Source organism: Heptranchias perlo, chromosome 1 (genome assembly GCF_035084215.1).
Source record: "Heptranchias perlo isolate sHepPer1 chromosome 1, sHepPer1.hap1, whole genome shotgun sequence".
NCBI lineage: Eukaryota > Metazoa > Chordata > Chondrichthyes > Hexanchiformes > Hexanchidae > Heptranchias > Heptranchias perlo.
The window spans coordinates 15,427,721-15,441,284 of NC_090325.1; the positions used below are offsets into that span (position 1 = coordinate 15,427,721).

General features: G+C 45.5%; 1 protein-coding gene across 2 annotated transcripts in view; it reads left to right on the plus strand.

The window, feature by feature from the left end:
• Positions 1-13,564, plus strand: part of LOC137319472 (histone-lysine N-methyltransferase Smyd1-like) — a 57,275-nt gene that overhangs the window by 6,827 nt on the left and 36,884 nt on the right. For both annotated transcript variants that reach the window (XM_067981652.1, XM_067981698.1), the window contains exon 2: positions 12,052-12,228. In XM_067981652.1, coding sequence (XP_067837753.1) covers positions 12,052-12,228 — 177 coding nt within the window. The remainder of the gene's footprint in view (positions 1-12,051; positions 12,229-13,564) is intronic.

Consider the following 13,564-nt stretch of genomic DNA (forward strand, 5'->3'; position numbering starts at 1 on the left):
GTCATCCTGGACACATGAAGCGTCCTGGAGTTCCCACATGGCACAGGATGTGCAGGCAACGGTTCTCAGCTGTCCTGCCATATTCCCTAAGATGAAAAGCTACCTAGTGTAAAGCAGTCACACAATTATATCCTTACCAGTCTTGTAATACTCACTGGTTAGCTGAAACTCCTCACTATGAAATACCTCCGCACTCTGTAAATCTCTCACCACTCAAAGACTTGCACTCTGCACGCCTCTCACAAAATATTCGCCACCAAAAAAAAATCCAAACCTCTTTCTGGCCGTTACCGCTCCTCGCTTTTAGTTCTTTTGCTAAATGGTTGGTGGGAGAAAACATCCAGTAATTGATTGTTGGGGCTATTAAGAAAGTGGAAAGATTTGCATTTATATAGCGCCTTTCACGATTTCAGGACATCCCAAAGCTCTTTACAACCAATGAAGTACTTTTGAAGTGTAGTCACTGTTTTAATGTAGGAAATGCAGCAGCCAATTTGTGCACAGCAAGATCCCACAAACAGCAATGAGATAAATGACCAGATCAGCTGTTTTAGTGATGTTAGTTGAGGGATAAATATTAGACAGGACACCGGGGAGAACTTCCCTGCTCTTCTTCGAAATAGTACCATGGGATCTTTTATGTCCACCTGGGAAGGCAGACTTTTTTTCTGAGGAAACAGGAGGAGCCTCAATTACCAGCTGGTTCCTTTGAGTGGCAGCGACACCGTATGCAAATTTCCCCGTTTGCTGTCTCCCTGTATCCCAATCAACAAAAAAAAACGAGGGTTAGGGAAAATTCCCAGCATTCATTTTCTCGAAGTATCGTCGAGGGATCAGGAGAAAGCTCTGCGAAAATGACTGGTGGGAGAGTCCTGCCACATTAACCACTCCACTGTTTTCAGAGATGTTTTGGAGACCCCCTCACCCCAATTTTCTACCCTCCTTTGTTGGGGTACAGGCCCATGGGCGCCATGACTTTACCCAAAGCGAGCGCTCTTCATGTGTGAGCCTGGTCCATGAGCGTTGCCAGGCAACTTGACAATAGGAACACCACGGCCAAGTCTGATCCACCGGCTGTCCATGTGCACACACATTCCATCAGGAGACACTAGACCGCGATCAGGAGTCGGAGCCCTTGCTGATTCATTTTCATCGTCAGCCCAAAGGGTGCTGTGGCCAATTGTAGTGCCTCGCGTGTTGCTGTGGCTGAGATTAGATAACTCAGCGCAGACTATGGATTGTGTTGCTACCTTTCTGGGCTATGTAGTTGACCACTCCATTAAGTGCTGTATCTATCCAGTAAGCAATCAGCGGAGAACTCATCAACTGCTTTACAAATTGAATGACCCTGAGCCTTGAAAACACACGTAATACCAGTCACATTAACGCTGAAACTTTCATAGATTTAAGTAAAATGTAAAGCACAGAGACAGGCCATTCGGCCCAACTGGTCTATGGTGCTATTTATGCTCCACACAAGCCTCCTCCCAACTACTCTTCCTCTAACCCTCTCAGCATAATATAGAAACATAGAAAATAGGAGCAGGAGTAGGCCATTCGGCCCTTCGAGCCTGCTCTGCCATTCAATATGATCATGGCTGATCCTCTATCTCAATACCATATTCCCACTCTCTCCCCATACCCCTTGATGTCTTTTGTGTCTAGAAATCTATCTAGTTCCTTCTTAAATATATTCAGTGACTTGGTCTCCACATCCTTCTGTGGTAGAGAATTCCACAGGTTCACCACCCTCTGAGTGAAGAAATTTCTCCTCATTTCAGTCCTACCCCGTATCCTGAGACTGTGACCCCTCGTTCTGGACCCCCCAGCCAGGGGAAACATCCTCCCTGCATCCAGTCTGTCTAGCCCTGTCAGAATTTTATATGTTTCAATAAGATCCCCTCTCATTCTTCTAAACCCAAGTGAATGTAGACCGAGTCGATCCAATCTCTCCTCATAGGACAGTCCTGCCATCCCAGGGATCAATCTGGTGAACCTTTGCTGCACTCCCTCTATGGCAAGTATATCCTTTCTTAGTTAAGGAGACCAAAGCTGCACACACATAACCTTCTATTCCTTTCTCCTTCATGTGTTTATCCCCTTAAATGCACCTATTCACCTCAACTACTCCTTGTGGTCGTGAGATCCACATTCTAACCACTGTTTGGGTAAAGAAGCTTCTCCTGAATTCCCTATTGGATTTATTAGTGACTATCTTATATTTATGGCCCCTGGTTTTTGACTCCCCCACAAGTGGAAACATCTTCTCCAGATCTACCCTATCAAACCCTTTCATACTCTTAAAGACACTATCAGGCCACCCCTCATCCTTCTCTTTTCTAGAGAAGAGAGCCCCAGTCTGTTCCGCCTGTCCTGATAAGGTATAACCTCTCAGTTCTGGCGTCATTCTTGTTAAAGGCTGAATGTCAGAAGTTGAAATCATTTTCGGCAACAAGTGAAATATAATTACAGGTATGTGCATATCTAATATACCAAGGGATCAGCGACAGGGAAGGGGGCTTCAAGTTGCTTACCACTTGCTGGGATACACAATAGGGGGGGGGGGGGGGGGGGGAGATAAACAACACATTCCACCACCGGTTGCTAAGGGATAAAAATAGAGGACACTGAAAATGGAAAGGTTACTGCAGGCATTAATCAGGAACACTGCTCCCAAACAGACTGAAGATATTACTGTTGAATTTTTTTTCTTTATGATCTTGATTTGTGTACTTTCCACGTTTGAATAAAAAAGGGTTGAAGGGATACAGGAACGGGCTGGATAAAGGGGATTAGGACGATTTGCTGGTGTGGAGGGTAAATCCCAACAGGGACTGGTTGGGCCGAGTGGCCTGTTTCCGTGCTGTACCTTATAGGTACAAGCACAACAACAACTTGCATTTATATCGTTCCTTTAACATAGAAAGATGTCCCAAGACTCTTCACTGAAGTATAATCAGATGAAAATTGGCACCAAGTTAGAAAAAAAGAGCTATTAGGAGGGCTGACTGAAAGTTTGATCAAAGAGATGGATTTTAAGGAGGGCCTTAAGGGAGGAGAGAGAGGTGCAGAGGCAGAGAGGTTTACGGAGGGAATTCTAGAACTTAGGACCTAAACAGCTGAAGGTACGGCTGACAATAGTGGAGCGAAGGGAGTGGAGGATGGGCAAGAGGCCGGAGTTGGAGGAATGCAGAGTTCTCGGAGTGTTGTAGAGCTGAGGAGGTTACAGAGATAGGGACGGGTGAGGCCATGGAGGGACTTGAACACGAGGATGAGAACTTTAAAATCGAGCTGTTGGTGGACCGGGAATCAATGTATAATTCTGATGAATCTGCGATCCATCCCTCCTGAGGTTCGATGCCCAAAACTGATCACAGTACTCCAGATGGGGGGTCTGACTAAGTTACTCCTAATATTTGCACAATGTTACCCGTTCATATACAGAGCAAGTGCACACACACACACACACAACTCCCACAACTTCCATTCAACAAAATTTAATTCAACGACACACTGTTGGGGCAATTTAGTCAGGCTCTGCTGCCAATGTGAAGCCTCGCTAGATGCTAGCATGGGTCGGAGATAGGGTTCGAACACTATAGCCCCAACTGTCCAACCCGTGCTAGCTGCCGGCTCCCATTCTGCCAATGCCTCGGTTTTAAAATTCTCATCCTTGATTTCAAATAACCTCCATGGCCTCGCCCCTCCCTATCTCTGTAACCCCCTCCAACTCTAGTACCCTCCAGGATCGCTGCGCTCATCCAATCTTGTCTCCTGCGCATCCGCAATTTTCATCGCTCCACCATTGGCGGCCATGCCTTCAGCTGCCTAGACCCTAAACTCTGGAATTCCCTCCCTGAACCTCTCCGCCTCGTTACCTCTCCCTCCTCCTTTAAGATGCTCCTTAAAACCTACCTCTTTGACCAAACTTTTGGTCACCTGTTCTGATATCTCCTTATGTGGCCCGGCGTCAAATATTGTTTCATAATCGCTCTTGTGAAGCTCCTTGGGACGTTTTACTACGTTAAAGATGCTGAATAAATGTAAGTTGTTGTTGCAATTGGAGCTTTTTTTGAATAAAAATGAAAATACCGAGTGAGTCTGCCTGTTGTTGTCTGTGAGATCACTAATAAGGGTCCTTTAGACACAACTGTGCAATCACTTGCTAAAAATGAACAACCTCTGCTTGTCTGCCAGTCTATCTCCTTATAAGGAAAAAAATTAGACCCACATCACTCAGCATGCAGCAGTGCATAGCTGGTGCGAAATTCTGTTTCTTGTGCAGTTGGTGCTGGCTGTTGGATAAAAGCTGGAAGGAGGCAGATAACAAAGGCTTGCACGGGGATCACATCACCGCTTGTAATACTGCCTGGGGCACACACGTGGCTTTGGGAAAACTCGCTGCTGCGTGAGCCTCTGGACCTCAATTCACTGGCCTGTTGAGTGGTGAGACGTTTGAGCGAGCTGTGAGTCAGTGCTGAGCGCTCTTCTTGTTTTCCGGTTAAAGAAAGTCAGGGATGAAAAGGAGGCTGAAATCCAGCCGATTGCTAATTTTAGCCCCCAAAAAAATAGTGAGTTAAAAGTGGTGGAATGAAGGCAGGAAGTGTTAACAACAACGACAACTTGAGTTTATATAACGCCTTCAATGTAGTAAAACTTCCCAGGAGCATAAATCAGATAAAAAATTGACAAAAACACTGACACCGAGCCAAAGGAGGAGACAGGTCACCACAAGCTTGTTCAAAGAGGTAGGTTTTATGGAGCGCCTTAAAGGAGGAGAGAGGTGGCAAGGTGGAGAGGTTTAGGGAGGGAATTCGAGGGCTTAGGGTCTGGACAGCTGAAGGCAACATTTGTGGAAACAATTAAGAGGCAGTTAAATACTGTGATGGGGAGAATCATAGGCTTCCACTGAAGGATGAGCTAGGTGGGCCGAATGGGGTCTCTCACCTGTACTGGGTGTCAGCCTTGGTTCAGTGGGAGCACTTTTGCCACCGAGTCAGTGGGTTCAAGTCTCGCGCCAGAGACAAGAACAAAACCTAGGCTGGCACTTCAGTGCAGTACTGAGGGAGTGCTGTACTACCGGAGGTGCCGTCTTTCAGATGAGATTTAAAACCGAGGCCCTGTCTGCCCTCACAAGTGGATGTAAAAGATCCCAGGGCACTATTTCGAAGAACAGCAGGGGTGTTCTCCCAGTGTCCTGGCCAATATCGATCCCTCAACCAACTGACGACCTGGTCCTTTATTTAATGGCTGTTTACGGAAGCTTGCTGTGCACAAATTGGCTGCCGTAGTTCCCCACATTTACAACAGTGACTATACTTCAGCGGCTGTATAGTGCTTTGGGACGTCCTGAGGTCGTGAAAGGTGCGATATAAATGCAAGTCAGTCTTTCTTTTACTTTTATTTGACATGTAGGAGAAAATACACTTCCAAGTTTGCCATCATCCTCACTGTATCAGTGCAGCAGCAAGAAGAGCTTTTGGCATAGAAGACTCTAGGGATCATTACAAACAGCTGTTAGTGTAATCTAACAGCTTGAACCTTCAAGCAGATACAAGCTTTAAAGTGGGTGGAATTTTGACAGGTCAAAGCTTTTTAAGAGATCAAAGTGGAAGTTGAGGCTTTTTAAATAACTTGGATTGATAAAGCTGTTTGCAAAGTCCAGAATATTCCAAGTAAGAAAAGTTGACTTGCAACTGTCGAAACTTAACACTATACCAATGCACTAACACACTCAGACCAGTATCACAAAGGGAAAAGTTTTACTTTAATTGACTTGTATACAAGGGAAGCTGTATTCTGAACAATGGTCAGAACAACCTCTTCACTGAACAAAAGGAAACAGTTCACATTTATACAGTTTAATTCTTTAATATGGTCAAGTAACTGTTCATGCATTTCTACATTAATATGGTCAAGTAACTGTTCATGCATTTCTACATTAATATGGTCAAGTAACTGTTCATGCATTTCTACATTAATATGGTCAAGTAACTGTTCATGCATTTCTACATTAATATGGTCAAGTAACTGTTCATGCATTTCTACATTAATATGGTCAAGTAACTGTTCATGCATTTCTACATTAATATGGTCAAGTAACTGTTCATGCATTTCTACATTAATATGGTCAAGTAACTGTTCATGCATTTCTACATTAATATGGTCAAGTAACTGTTCATGCATTTCTACATTAATATGGTCAAGTAACTGTTCATGCATTTCTACATTAATATGGTCAAGTAACTGTTCATGCATTTCTACATTAATATGGTCAAGTAACTGTTCATGCATTTCTACATTAATATGGTCAAGTAACTGTTCATGCATTTCTACATTCATATGGTCAAGTAACAGTTCATGCATTTCTACACACCTTCGGAATCAGGATCAGGAAGCTTGCCTGATTTTCTTCTCCTGTAAGTGAGCTGAGGCCAATTGTGCTACATTTACTCCAGTCCTGATTATCATCAGTTAACGCAGCACGGATCAGTCATAAGTTGCCTTTATCAACTGAGCCTTTAGGAGTCCTATTATTTAATCCTTTTTAACTGTTTATTTTTTATATGAGATGCAAATAAAGAGCTGCATTTATAAAATGCTCTATTGCTTCTCTCAGAAATGTCCCACAGCGCATTGTATACAATGAATTATTATTGAGGGCAGGGACTTCAATAGTAGGCATGCAGGAAAAATTTGCTGGGCTACGGGGAAAGAGCAGGGGAGTGGGACTAATTGAAAAGCTCCTTCAGAGGGCTGGCACAGGCACGGTGGGCTGAATGGCCTCCTTCTGTGCTGTATCATTCTATGATTCTAGGTGACACTTGAGGTACTGCACTAGGAACCATCAGTGCAAATAAAGGAAACTTTGCGTAGTCCATCCACCCTGAGCCTCGAACAAGCCCCGGAGCTCATTGTAAACAAGGCATGATATCTGTCTCAATAAGTCACTTAGATCTGGCATTCAATGATATCATTGGCAAAATTGAATGGCTGACTGACTATTATTCTGGTATGTACTACACTATCTCACTGCCACTATTCTTCAGTGCGCCCATTTTGGTCCCAATATTTGTCTGCCTCTCCCTCCCCCCACTTTGCCCGGGTGCTGGGAAGGCATAGTAACATAGTAAAATTAGGAACAGGAGTAGGCCATTCAGCCCCACGGGCCTATTCCGCCATTCAGTTAGATCATGGCTAATCTGCACCTCAACTCCATTTTCCCACCTTTGCTCCATATCTCTTGCAAGGTGTATTCTGCCTGGCCAGGCCTCAGACACCTAGACCGTAAGACCATAAGAGATAGGAGCAGGAGTAGGCCATTCGGTCCCTCGAGCCTGCTCCACCGTTTAATGAGATCATGGCTGATCTGATTTTTACCGCAACTCCACTTTCCCGCCCTTTCCCCAAATCCTTTGACTCTCTTGCTGATCAAAAATTTGTCTAACTCAGCCTTGAATGTATTCAATGACTCAGCCTCCACAGCTTTTCGGGGTAAAGAATTCCAAAGATTCACGACCCTCTGGGAGAAGAAATTCCTCCTCATTTCCGTCTTAAACGGGCGATCCCTTATTCTGAGACTATGCCCCCTAGTTTTAGATTCCCCATGAGGAGTAACATCCTCTCAGCATCTACCCTATCGAGTCCCCTCAGAATCTTGTATGTTTCAATAAGATCTCCTCTCATTCTTCTAAACTCCAATGAGTATAGACCCAACCTGTTCAATCTTTCCTCATAAGACAACCCTTCCATACCCGGAATCAACATAGTGAACCTTCTCTGAACTGCCTCCAATGCAAGTATGTCCTTCCTTAAATAAGGGCACCAGAACTGTACGCAGTACTCCAGGTGTGGTCTCACCAGCACCCTGTACAGTTGTAGCATGACTTCCCTGCTTTTATACTCCATCCCCCTAGAAATAAAGGCCAATATTCCGTTTGCCTTCCGGATTACCTGCTGCACCTGTATGTTGAATTTTGTGTTTCATGTAAGAGGACACCCAGATCCCTCGGTACTGCAGCATTTTGTAGTATTTCTCCATTCAAATAATATTTTGCTTTTTTATTTTCCCTCCCAAAGTGGATGACTTTATATTTTCCCACATTATATTCCATTTGCCAAATTTTTGCCCATTTACTTAACCTGTCAATATCCCTTTGCAGACACTTTGTGTCTTCATCGCAACTCGGTTTTCCACCTATCTTTGTATCATCAGCAAATTTGGCCACAAGACACTCTGTTCCTTCATCCAAGTCATTGATATATATTGTAAATAGTTCAGGCCCCAGCACTGAGCCCTGTGGCACCCCACTAGTTACAGATTGCCATTTTGAAAATTACCCTTTTATCCCGACTGTTTGTTTTCTGTTAGTTAGCCAATCCTCTATCCATGCCAGTATATTACCCCCAACACCATGAGCTCTTATCTTGTGCAGTAATCTTTTATGTGGCACCTTATCGAATGCCTTTTGGAAATCCAAATATACTGCATCCATTGATTCCCCTTTATCCACCCTGCCCGTTACTTCCTCAAAGAACTCTAATAAATTTGTCAGACGTGATTTCCCCTTCATAAAACCATGTTGACTCTCCTTGATTGTATTATGAGTCTCCAAATGTCCTGCTACTACTTCCTTAATAATGGATTCTAGCATTTTCCCAATGACAGATGTTAGGCTAACTGGTCTATAGTTACCTGCTTTCTGTCTCACTTCCTTCTTGAATAGAGGTGTTACATTTGTGGTTTTCCAATCTGGTGAATTCTGGAAGATTACAACCAATGCATCCACTATCTCTGTAGCAACTTCCTTTAACACCCTCAGATGCTAGCCATCAGGTCCAGGGGACTTGTCAGCCTTTAGACCCATTAGTTTACCTCGTACTTTTTCTCTAGTGATAGTGATTTGATGGGCCAGGTCAATAGCTTGGCTGAGGTCCACCCCCAGCAGATCTTTGCACCGAGGAAGGGGGCAGGAACAGGGGCCCAGCCGCATGCCTAAGATGCTTCCTGGTTTGAGGATCAGCGGGGAGGAAGTAATAACTACCATTCTGGCCTCCCTTTTCTGGCTGTGTGGCCTCCTTCGATCCTCCAATCTGAGGGCGCGCCAGGCGCAAGGTGCACTGCCATCGTCACTGGGCACCCCCCAATGAAGAGGAAAGTAAGGCCCCCTCTTGCTTCATTTCGGTGGGAACTCCCTCATCTTCATCCACTGCAGGCACAATCAGGTGCACCCAATTTGGGAAGGCCTGAAAAAGCCTGAGGCAACAAAAATGGGAGGGAATATAGCAATATTTAAAGAGCAAGTCTTCAGTCAATAGTCCTTCATTAATCAACATCGCAAAGAACCAATAAATAACTTATTGCTGTCAATGGGATGTTTCTGACATAGAATGGCTGCTTGGTATGCCTACATAAAGTCATTGAATCATAGAATCAAACAGCAAAGAAGGAGGCCATTCGGCCCATTCTGCCCATGTTGCTTCTTTGAAAGAGCTATCCAATTAGCCCCATTGCCCTGCTCTTTCCCCATAGCCCTGCAGATTTTTCCTATTCAAGAATATACCCAATTCCCTTTTGAAAGTTACTATTGAATCTGCTTCCACCACCCTTTCAGGCAGTGCATTCCAGATCACAACAACTCGCTGCGGAAAAAAAATTCTCCTCATCTCCCCTCTGATTCTTTTGCCAATTATTTTAAATTTGTGTCCTCTGGTCACTAACCCTCCTGCCAGTAGAAACAGTTTCTCCCCATCTACTCTATCAAAACCCCTCATGATTTTGAACACCTCAATTAAATCTCCCCTTAACCTTCTCTGCTCTAAGGAGAACAATCCCAGCTTCTCCAGTCTCTCCACATAACTTCACCCCGGTACCATCCCAGTAAATCTCCTCTGCACCCTCTCCAAGGCCTTGACATCCTTCCTAAAATGTGGGGGGGGTTAAATTGGATAACCCCAGAAACCGGGTGCGGGGGTCGTGGCACGCAATTAACCCACATCTGGTCATTGAGATGCAGGCAGCATGCAACATTCGTGCTGCCTGGTGATTTACCCGATATCTGTGAGCCAGGCCTAGCTGTGCTGTTGAGTGGCTGCTCACCAGCAGAGGGACCCGCAATATCGCGAGTCGCTAGCATCACGTAAAGGCAACCCGCACCTCTTAAAGGCAGCCTGCACCTCTTAAAGGCAACCTGCACCTCTTAAAGGCACCCTGCACCTCTTATTTGCAAAATATAAAATACGGGTCCGCACAGAGTCTGAATGAAGATCGACCTAAAATACAGATGAGGTCCTGTCTCTATGTTTACAAACTGTTGCGTTATGTTAAAACATTGAATAAAGGTTGCACGTTACTAAATTCCACATCCTCCAATCTGCACACCACTCCTCATCAATCTGCCGATCTGAGTTTGTACCAGGCCTGCAAGAGTGCATGCACCAAGGCTCTCTGATGATGCACGAGAGGCCTTGGTACAAGAAGTGGACAGAAGGAGGGACATCCTATATCCGCGGTGGGTGGGGCAGGGGGGAGGGCAAGAAGCCCTCCAGACATTTGTTCAAGAGGCAGTGGGAAGCAGTAGGGGATGAAGTCAATGCCAGGTGCATAGCACCACGAACATGGATGCAGTGCAGGGAGAAGTTCAATGCTTTGACACGAGTGGTCAAGGTGAGTGAGGTCAACTGTCAAGTGGCATCTCCTACCAACTGCACCACTAGCCTCATCCACTGCTCCACGCACTACACCGCCCATCACCCACATACCAACAAACTCTTCCAATCAGATGCTTCCTCTCACCCTCACACATCATTACTGTTGCAAGCCGTACACTCACAACTTACAGGTCACACACACTGACAGCTATTCAACCATGACAGCCACATCACCCAAACATCTTGCAGGACACTCACCGACACACGTCCCGCTTTCTTGCAGGAGAAGGTGGCGCATAACAGGACATAAGAACATAAGAACATAAGAAATAGGAGCAGGAGTAGGCCAATCGGTCCCTCAAGCCTGCTCCGCCATTCAATAAGATCATGGCTGATCTGATCCTAACCTCAAATCTAAATTCATGTCCAATTTCCTGCCCGCTCCCCGTAACCCCTAATTCCATGCCACTTGACAGGAGGCAGCAAGTGGCAGTGGCTCCATGGAACATGAACCTGTTGTCCTCTCTCAGGATGACAGCATTACTGTCCCACCCCTGTCACTCTGCCAGTGCCCTTGCTATTGTCTGTCAGCTAGCCAGCCCACTCCCTGTACAGTATTGGAACTTTATTATAGGAAAATAGGAACAGGAGTAGGTCATTTAGTCCCTTGAGCCTGTTCCACCATTCAATGAGATCATAGTTGTCTGTTACCTAACTCCATATACCTGCCTTAGCCCCATATCCCTTAATACCTTTGGTTAACAAAAATCTATCAATCTCGGATTTAAAATTAACAATTGAGCTAGCTTCAATTGCTGTTTGCAGAAGAGCTTTCCAAACTCCTACCACCCTTTGCGTGTGGAAGCGTTTTCTAATTTCACTCCTGCAAGTCCTGGCTCTAATTTTTAGGCTTTGTCCCCTAGTCCTAGTATTCAAGTATAGGAGAACTTTAAAAACAGCTACAAATGCATCAGCAGTCAGAATGCTGCCGGCGTTCATCATCTGCACGTGCGCAATCGCCTTTACCAAGATGGTGTCTGCCGCACATCACGCTAGAAGTGTGTGTATGCATTCCGGATGCCATTTTGAATCCTTAGGAGGCCACATAGCGCCTACAAAATGGGCACTACGCGGCCCAATTTATAGCCCACGATGTCCAGAATTGAACACAATACTCCAGCTGTGGCTTAACCAGTGATTTATAAAGGTTTAGCATAACTTCCTTGTTTTTGTACTCTATGCCTCTATTAATAAAACCCAAGGATCACTTCTGCTTTTTCTCTAACATCCTTGTCTTGCTGCTACCTTCAACAGTAATTCATTACCTCAAGCATTTCACGCGGGATCAATGAGAAGGTGGTATCTAACTATGAGCTTTCGTTTCCTTTCTCCCCATTATAGCTTCACGCAGCAGGTGTGCCATGGCTGTTTTAGAAAGCAAGCTAAACCCCAGCGCTGTGGACAGTGCAAGTTTGCCCACTACTGCGACCGCACCTGTCAGAAAGCAGCATGGTCGGAGCACAAGAACGAGTGCGCAGCCATCAGAAACTACGGCAAGCCCGTCAATGAGAGCGTCAGGTGAGTGGGTTTGAGCTGCTGCTTCCTTTCATTGTGGAGGCCGACCAACTCCTTGAACACACAACGTTAATAAGGCCAACTGGACGGGTCATTTGAGATGGATGGGGATGAGAGAAGGACGGAGTGCATACATAAAATACATGGCCAAAGACATAGCTTAGGTGATAGGAAGTATTACTTTCCATGGAGAATGAGCACCCTCTGGAACAGATTATTGAACGGTGCATTAAGTATGGATTCCTCACAGGGCCTCAGAACAGAACTGGCCAAGTTCCTGAGAGAGGAGGACCTTTCTAGTTATAAAGAATGAATCGTAGATAGCTGGGAATAGTGAGATGTATGACTTCCCACGTTCTCCTGAAACTTGTTTGATTGCCATAGAGGGTTGGAGAGGAATTTCCCAGAGGTTTTCCTAAGGCGGTCATGTTTCTTCCTCTGTTTTTAAAAAAAATTTTGCCTCTCCCAGGAGACCGTGTGAGCAGGGGAGTGAATTGATGGTGCAGTCACTAAATGGGACAGGTTTGAAGCACCAGCTGATCTTTGCCTGACCTTTAATATGTTCGTATTAAAGCGTGGGAGGGGGAGGTGGGGGGTGAAATTGGTCTACACAAGTAGCACAAGGATGGGGGAGCTGGGGGCGGTTACGTACCAGGAATCCGGCGTGTCCCCCGGCCCCCATCTTAACAACCCCCCCCCTGCCCGCGACGTCCCCCGAGTAGGTTAAAATCGACCCTTTAGTATCACCAAAAAGACAACTGTCCTGCCGGCTCGTCCAAACATTAAAACATTCAGCAACAGCAGGACTTTACCATGTGCTCCCCAACAGGCCCAGAGCTCTGTTTTGCCTGACCAGGCGCTGATGTGGAACCGACTGCATAAACCTGTGGCGGTGCCAGCTCACACTACTGTGAAGAGGGTTGCAATATAACAGTCTACCCAAAGAGGATTGATGAGGGCAATGCGGTTGATGAGGTGTATAGGGACAACCAAAAGGCATTTGATAAAGTGCCGCATGATAGGCTTGTCATCAAATTTGAAGCCCATGGAATAAAAGGGGCAGTGGCAGCATGGATACGAAATTGACTAAGTGACAGGAAACAGAGAGTAGTGGTGAACGGTTGTTTTTCAGACTGGAGGGAGGTGTACAGTGGTGTTCCCCAGGGGTCGGTACTAGGACCATTGCTTTTCTTGATATATACTAATGACTTGGAGTTCGGTGTACAGGGCACAATTTGCAGATGACACAAAACTTGGAAGTGTAGTGAACAGTGAGGAGGATAGTGATAGACTTCGAGAGGACATAGACAGGCTGGTGGCATGGGCGGACACATGGCAG